Source organism: Ursus americanus, chromosome 18 (genome assembly GCF_024610735.1).
Source record: "Ursus americanus isolate L20-20 chromosome 18, mUrsAme1.1.p, whole genome shotgun sequence".
Lineage (NCBI taxonomy): Eukaryota > Metazoa > Chordata > Mammalia > Carnivora > Ursidae > Ursus > Ursus americanus.
The window spans coordinates 33,458,334-33,466,315 of NC_142144.1; the positions used below are offsets into that span (position 1 = coordinate 33,458,334).

At 51.5% G+C, this 7,982-nt stretch overlaps 1 protein-coding gene and 1 long non-coding RNA gene across 7 annotated transcripts in view; both read left to right on the forward strand.

The window, feature by feature from the left end:
* FBXO10 (F-box protein 10) overlaps positions 1 to 3,698 on the forward strand; it is a 49,746-nt gene extending 46,048 nt beyond the window's left edge. For all 5 annotated transcript variants that reach the window (XM_087869557.1, XM_045780537.2, XM_045780539.2 and 2 more), the window contains one exon: positions 1,731 to 3,698. In XM_087869557.1, coding sequence (XP_087725683.1) covers positions 1,731 to 1,905 — 175 coding nt within the window. In that variant the 3' untranslated portion in view covers positions 1,906 to 3,698. The remainder of the gene's footprint in view (positions 1 to 1,730) is intronic.
* A 42-nt stretch (positions 3,699 to 3,740) lies between these two features.
* Positions 3,741 to 7,063, forward strand: LOC148108583 (uncharacterized). 2 transcript variants are annotated; one of them, XR_015727406.1, is made up of 3 exons: positions 3,741 to 3,871; positions 5,067 to 5,410; positions 5,502 to 7,063. It is a non-coding gene; the product is annotated as an uncharacterized LOC148108583 (long non-coding RNA). The 2 variants fall into 2 exon arrangements; XR_015727405.1 differs by having other exon boundaries at positions 5,067 to 7,063.
* The last annotated feature ends 919 nt before the right edge of the window (positions 7,064 to 7,982 follow it).

Genomic DNA, 7,982 nt, shown 5'->3' on the forward strand with positions numbered 1-7,982 from the left:
ACCAATTCGAGGTAAAAACCAGGTCCCGGGACCTAGCAGCCTGGTCTTCCCAAAATGTTAACTGCTATCGCTGCTGCGGGCACTTGCTTTAATACCTCTGCCTCTGTGGACAGCAGCGGCTCCACGCTTCTGCCCCGAACGCCCTGTCCTTCCCTGGCCCCCATTTCAGTGACCTCACCCTCCCTCCACTCCATTCTGGCAGCAAAACCTCTGCGACCACCTTCTCCCTAACATCAGAGTTCAGTCAGTTACTAGGTCTCTCAACTCCGACCCCTCCTCTTCCAACCGCCATCACCCCTGTTCACGTCTCGGCACCCCTCACCCCGACCTGTGGCCCCGTTGCCGGGCTGCTGTTGCACTTGTCTAAGGGTGGCCTCTGTTCTGCTTGCTTGCTGCTCTGCTCTATGGTTACGAAGGCCATGATTGCACGGCCGTTGCCATCACTCCTGCACCGCCAATAGCCCTGTCCTGTGGCGGCAGCCTCCTGCCTCGTGTCCCGGCCCCACACCCGCAGGCTGTCCTATGCCTCCTGCCAGATTCATCTGTCTGAATCAGCTCTGGCCCTGTCACGTTTTGGTCAGAAGCCTCTGATGCAGCCCTTTTTCTCTGTTCCTTTTTTTTAATTACACACACTCTCAGTAAAAATGGTTTTTGAGGAGAACTCATGTATGTTCTATATATTCATAACTTATAAAGTATAAAAAAATAGAAATTCTAATCTTTTCTTATCTACATCCCAGCAGATCATATTGTGGACTCCCTGGGGTCTGCTTCCTCCTGCCCCTTTGGAGACCCCAGGATACAGAAAGCACAGACTTGTCAGCCTGGCATTATGCACCGTGCACTGTGGGGGTCCTAATTTTCCTTTCCAGGCTCGCTCTCTGCTGCCAAACTCACATGCCGGCAATTCTTTGAACATACCTCCAGGCTTCTCACTCACCCTACAGTAGCCAGCTTCCACCTATCCACACCTTTACAGTCCTGCTCGTAACGTAACCATCATAAAAATGCACAGAAGACACTGTCACTGGCTTAAGCAATTTAGGATTTGGTGTTAATAGCTGGTTCCTTATAACTCAAATGACAGAAAGCCCTGACCAAGGCTTTTCCTGACCCTTCATAATCTCCGGAAGAACCTGAGGGACTGAAAACTCACCAACTTCTGTCCCCTGTAGATTTGCAGTTTCCAGAATGTCATATAAATAAGAAATCCTACAGTATGTAGTCTTTCCAGTCTCGCTTCTCTCAGCCCCGTGTACCTGAGATTTGCCCGTGGTGTCACATGTCACTCATTCTTTTTGTTGCCGGGTGGCATTCCATTATAGGGATGTACCACACTGCTTATCCGTTCATCGACTGAAGGGGTGTGTAACTTTCTAACTTGGGGTGATTATGAATAACGCTTCTATACACATGCATGTCATACAGTAGGGTCGGGGGGGAATGAAAGAGAAGAAAAAGTCACTGATGTTCTCCAGATCCTTATAGAGAGGGGGAAATTGAGGCTTCTAGGGGGAACCGGTCCATGGTTACGTGCAGAATTACAAGTGTAGCTGGAACTAGAATGCAGGACTTTTGTCCCTTAACTTCACCCTGTCCCACCACCTTGAGCTTTCACGGACTTGGAGGCAAAACCGATACCTGGATCCAGTGATCCTGAACCAAAGGTGAGATCATGCGGGGCATTCAGCAAATGCTTCAGTTCACGGGCTGTCATTTTGCACCTCCAGGTCTGATACGTGGCGCCTGGTGAACCCACCGGCACGGCCTCACCTGGAAAGCTCTCTCCGAGGCCCCTCTGCAGCCCACAGTGGGCAGAAGGTAACAGCCATGGCAACTAGGATCACAGCCCGCGTGGAAGGTGGTTACCACAGCAACCGCAGCGTCTTCTGCACCATTCTGTAAGGATGGGAGCCTCGGAGTGGGGCAGCTGGAGGGCTGTCCGGACTCCGGCAGCAGCAACCCCATACGCTGCACTCAGGCTCTGAGGGGTGTTCGGCCGAGCTAGGAGGTCAAGGCAATGTTAGGATGGAAGCAGCAGCATCTGAGGGGCTCTAGGCCCCTCTCGGTCCTCCTACTCACCGTACCCCAGAGAAAACAGGCTTCCAGGCTTCCTGGGGACTAATAAACAGATTGATGGGCTTTCTATCACTCAAGCTCTTAGAGAGGTTATGGAGAGTTGGGAAAAGTTGATACTAAAGCTTTGATTAGGTCTTTCTGTGTGAATGACAGGGAAGTGTTTTACATACACCAAACCCAGACTCTAGTCAGGGAAAAGCAGATTGACTCCTGAGGGAGGAGGTGATTCTAGTGAGGTGGAAAGAGACGGCCCCAGAATTTTCCCCTTTCCCGGGCCTCTCTCGATCCCTGCAGGGACACAGCCACACCCTCACGGCTATCTGCAGAGGCTGGAGGAGTTGAGTTGGGTTCCCTTCAACTTGAACGTGGACTGTGAGTGGGGGCAGGGAGCCTCTCTGGAAAGGCAAGCTGAAAACCCAGGCCTCCTTTGAGCAGCCCAGGGGCGGGGCGGGGCGGGGCAGGGATGCTCGAGGCTCCACTCTGCCCGCAGGGAGCTCCCAAACTCAGGAGGATGCTGGCTCGGGGCCTGCCGCGCAAGGGTTCGGGTCCTACGCACACCCCCACCAGCCGCCCCTCCTGGCACCAGACAGGTGGAGATGGAGGTGCCCAGGGCCCCTCGTCTGTATCCGTGTTCTCTCATGGATAACTGCCTGCCTTTACTGACCCTGCGACGGTTCCCCACTCTGTGCCTTGGCCCACGCTCTGCCCTCTTGCCATGCCCTTCTTGCCATCTGCACATGTCACGTCCCACCTAGTCTTTGAGGTTTAGCTGAGACACTGCCTTCTCCACAGGGCTCCCTCCCTGCAGTGACCATGCTCTTCCCCCTCTGAGGCTCTGCTGCCCCTCTCAGGTACTGAGCACTTTCTGCCTTGCTTTTGCGTTTTCCAGGTCCATCCCTGTCCCACTCACCTGCCTGTGAGCTCCCGGAGGTAGGACCAGGTCTCCCAGTCTGTCCTCAGTTCCTAGCCCAGGGTTGGGATAGGGTTAGTAGCCTGAGGGGAGGAAGGCCTCCCAAAGGGCTGTACTGAACTGTACTGTGAATGTGTCAAGGTTCCAGAGCCAGGTGGGCTCAGATCCCACCTGCTTGAGGACGGGGGCTGAACGCAGGATTGGCTCAGCCGGAACAACCCCCCTCCCACTCGGCCTTTCATGCGGGGTCTTCACCAGCCTGCTGGGGTCGCTGTTGTGCACCTTGCCAGTGGCTTCCCAGGCTGGTTCTGCCAGGCCCTCGGTGCTGCTCTCCTGGGCAGGGTGGAGGGGGTGGCTGGAGGGAGCCAGGAGCACCGGCTTCCCCCTCAGGACTGTGGGCACAGGAGCACCAGCCCCCCCATCCCCCCCCCCCCGTCTGGTGGCCCCAACGTGAGCTGCTGTGCAAAATGCTGCCCTTGTTATTTTGTAATGACTTTTCTGGGAACCAGATGCTTATGAAAATCTCTGCAACCAAAATAAAGTTCTGTATTTTAAAAGAAGCCCTCTCGGGGGACCTTCCTTGGTCTGGGTAAATGCTCGAGTTCCCGGGCGGCTGGGTGCGGGCACCTGCTCGGCCTTCCTGAGGCACTGCTCCCACGGCTGAAGGAGACCGATGCCTGGACTGTCACAGCCATTCAGCGCATTCCCACACTTCGGGGCCCCAAGGTCTGGCTGGCCGCGGGGCAGGGATCGTATTGCGGCCCCCGCCCCCACCTGCAGCTGTGGGCTAACAGGACCTGAGGAGAGGACTTCGCAGTGTGCAGAACGTTCTGAGACCATGGACTCGTTTTTCCTGTATCTGCATGACACCTGAGGAGAAAGGTAGTACTTAATATTTTTCTTCAAATCCTCTTTTTAAATTATTTTTAGAAGAGTTTTAGATTTACAGAACAAGCGAGCAGATAGGTAATACAGACGTCCCGTATTACCCTCCCCGCCCCGCGTTTCCCTGTCTCCGTGTGGTACGTCTGCCAGAATTGCTGTACTAAAAAGAAATGTTTACGTCACTATTAAATGCAAAGTTAGTATTTTCTAATACACATCTAAAACTATTAAAATGAAAATACAATGCCACAAGCAACTAAACTTTTGTGGAAACCAAACATCTGGGGGAAATACGCTACTGCAGTTTATCCTAACCGGCAAAACCTCATGTATTTTGATACACTAAAATGGTCGGATGTTCCATCAACAGCATGCCAAATACTGACTTGGTGAGGTCACTGCCCTATTTTTTACAGAAGGATTGAGGCTCTGAATGGTGATGCTTGTTAAGGCCCAGCAGGTGAAAGTTCACTGTCGAATGTTCAGAGCTTGTAGGCAGGAGAGGGGTGGGTAAGGCTGTTGCCTAAAGCTTTGGCAGCAGAAAAAGGAACAGCAGAGACACACATGAGTGGGCAGGGCTAGCAGGCCACACCTGCCCAAGAGAACTTGTTCTGATTGTTTTCTCAAGTGAGGCAAAATCTATCTCCCTGGCTAAATCCTACCCATACTTGAGGATCTTACTTCATTATCACTTCATAGAACCCCATGCCCTGTGAAATCAGGCCCTGTTGATCGTCTATGCCCAGCACAGACCAAGACTCACTAAGTGTCGGTTGCATGGGTAGATGGATGGATGAAGAAATAAACCCAACCCCACTCCCAGCATCTCTACCTTGTGGAGCACCCGAAGGACAAGTCTTCCCTGTGTGACAACCCTCCGGAGATTTGCAGACAGCAGCCGTATACCTGTGGGGATCGCCCTCCTCCTGGCCTCCTCTTGTACATGCCACTTTGCAGACCATCTCACCACCCTGGTCATTGCTCGAGACCCATTCCAGTGGTCTGGCTGTGCCTGGGAGAGCCCGAAGGCAGAGTGGAGGAGTCCTGTCCTGCATCTCAGGAAGGATCTCCCAGCTCTCTGGGTAGCAATCATAGATCTGAAGATAGGATTCTCCAAGGGTACCGTGTTTCCTTGAGTCACCTGCTTTCAGGCTGCAGTAGCTAAGGGCTCCCCTCCACTGGGTTGTCACAGGTGAAGGCTTAACCTTGGGACAGCGTACAACAGGCCAGCCCCACCCAAGCAGCTTAAACTGTGGCGTTCCTGCTGGCCAGTCAGGCCCAAACATGGATGCCTACTGATGAGCGTGTACAAGCACAACAAAGACCAACACAGCTTCATTGGGGTCTCCAAATCCTGTTGAGGCCACTGTCCTGGTGTCCAGAAGAGGTCCTGAGTACAGGGAATGGTGGACATGGTGTGGCCAGACCAGACACGAGCCAGCATTGTATCTTCGAACAGCACACGATCCTACCCAGTCCTCTGCAGCCTGGGGCCCATTCCTTTCAACAACACAGAGAAAGCCTCCTCTCCTCATGGTAAGCTCCCGCGGGACCTGATGGGCCAGCCCTAAGCAGTTTCTCCCAATTTGAACACGCTCATCCCATTAGCTCTTTCTCCCTTGTCCAGAATTTTAAATGGTGCTTTTATGGCCATGGGGCTCCAGTACCAATTCACCGTGATTAGCATCCTTTTTAAGTGAAGTCGAGCCTGGCACGGCCCTCCTGGTGCGGTCTGAGCAACTCCTAACACAGCTGTCAACACCTGCTTGGAACACTGTTTTTGCCTGAGCGTGGCTAAAAGATCCCGTCTGTCTAATTGTCAGGATGGTGCTTCACTTCCTGGTTTGGGCCCATCGTTCATGTCATTTCTTTGGGCTCCTTGGATCAAAGGCTGATCCCAGGGCTAGCGCAGGAAAAGTACAAGAGGGCCAGAATATCTTGGGCCAGAAAGGAAACACCCTTAAAATGGGGATACAGAAGCTAGTTTGTAGGAACTAAGATTGGCCAAATGTGGTACAATCTGAACATCAAAATAATAGTACCAAAGTTCATAGACTAAAATGAGAATCTCCAAGTCTATCCTGATCACCATTTGAAGGAAAACTCTTTTAACAGGAGAGAAAAGAAGGCTCCCTCTGTATAAGAAATGATAAGGTTAGAAAATCATTTTGCAGCCATCTTGGTAATTGATTCACCAAGAATCCTCAGTTGAGGCTAAAACTCATGGTGACTTCATGACGGTAACAAGTAAAAACAGTTAACATCACAAGTACAGGACAAACATCACGTGGCCTCTACCGTGATGTCATGCCCTTGGAACACAGTATCGGGTCTGATATTCCTGCCAAAAACATATATCCTGAATGTAAACACAAGGAAACTCCAGACAAACCCGACTTGCGGGACAGCCCACACATAACTGACCTCACTCTTCAAAACAGCCAGGTCAAGAAAGCAAAGTCCAAGGAACTGTTTCAGAGACGATGAAGACCAGAGCAGTGTGATGGGCAAGACTTGAAGATGGACAGCGGCCGGACGCTAGTGGCTAGTATGGTGTCACTGTCCTGTTTCTGCTATCAATGAACGTGCCGTGGTCGTGGAAGAGAAAGTCCTTGTTCTTAAGACACACACACTGCTGTTCTGACAGGTGAAAGGGTACGATGCTATTCTCAAATTTTCTCAAATCGCTCAAAAAGAAATACATCAATGTATAAAGCAAATAATAAATGGGACAGCACATCAACAGTGGGAGAATCTGGTACAGTTCTTTGTGCCGTTCTTGCAGCTGCTTTCTAATTAGGACTTTATGTAAAAATAAAAGCTTTTAAAAGGGGACACTTTAAAGAATTTTATCTAATTAGCTATTTCCAGGTCGGGGTCCCCTGTAAGCTGTTAAATATAACTTCTTTGACCTCATCACTGTTAACAGCATCCAGTGGGTCAGGGCCCCAGGCAGAGACTTCCCTCCAGGGAACAGACTTCATTCTGCTAACCGACACCCAGAAGTTGAAGGGCTTCCACAGACTCCAAATCTCACTACAGGTACAAGCATCTAGCCCGCAGTCTCCCTTCAAAAAGGACATCAGGAGACATTATGGCAAAAAACTTCGTGGGATCAAGGTATCCTCTGTGAATGTATTAGTAAATAAATGGTTTGTTTAGGGCTAGAAATAAAACCTAGTACGATTCCATTGTTCCACAGTGTCCACTGCGTAATGCCTCGGCCTTGGAAAGAAGGTGCAGTTCACGTACTGGGGCTCATTCAACAGACACCGACTGCTTATACGTCAGACACCGGGCTAGGTTCTCTCTCGTAAGACTTACTCAGATGGATCCACAAACCCCTTGATGTGCAGAAATGTGCTTTTCAGACCTCTGAGAACGCACACCCCGCATTTGGCAAGGTGCACCTGTACGAAGGCCAACACAAGGATTAATATGCCGTCCTAGACGTCTGCCCGTCAGTCCCACGCGTCCATGTGAGCCCTGAAGACAGGCCGCGTCCGCACCTGCACAGAGGTGGTTCAGAGTCCTGCTCACAGGCTGTGATGCCACCACACCTGGAACTTCAGTCTCACAGTGTCACACCCATCAGAATCTAAAAGCATTCATGGAAACACATTCTACCCTCTAGGCCCACCAGGAGTTCTCTTCCCAGACACAGACCCGGACATTCTTTCTTCCGATGCAGAGTCACATCCTTGATTTTCATAACAGCTTAAAAGAAAATGAGATATTTTGATTTCCTGCTCACACCTCTGTTGGAGGGAGACAAAGAATGTATTGATGCCCCTACCCAGGACCAGACGCAAAGGAGACACACCCGAGCAGAGCCTGGAAAACATGCACGGTAGGCATGCCCCCAGCTCAGAAGCAGCCTGCTAACCGCATCCCGGAGCGCAAGAAATGCCAGGACGACCTGTCCCAAATGAGTCACCCCAAGACTCATTTCCACCATGTCTTCCTTCACGGTGGGCCCAGCTGCTGTGTGAACTTCCTCCCGTCGCATGTTCAGAGAGAACTATATTTTCTCTTCCCTCCTGCCCTGGTCCTGGCTCCCCAGTGCTGAGGACCACAGACCTCGGCCACTCCCACTGCCTCAGAAGCA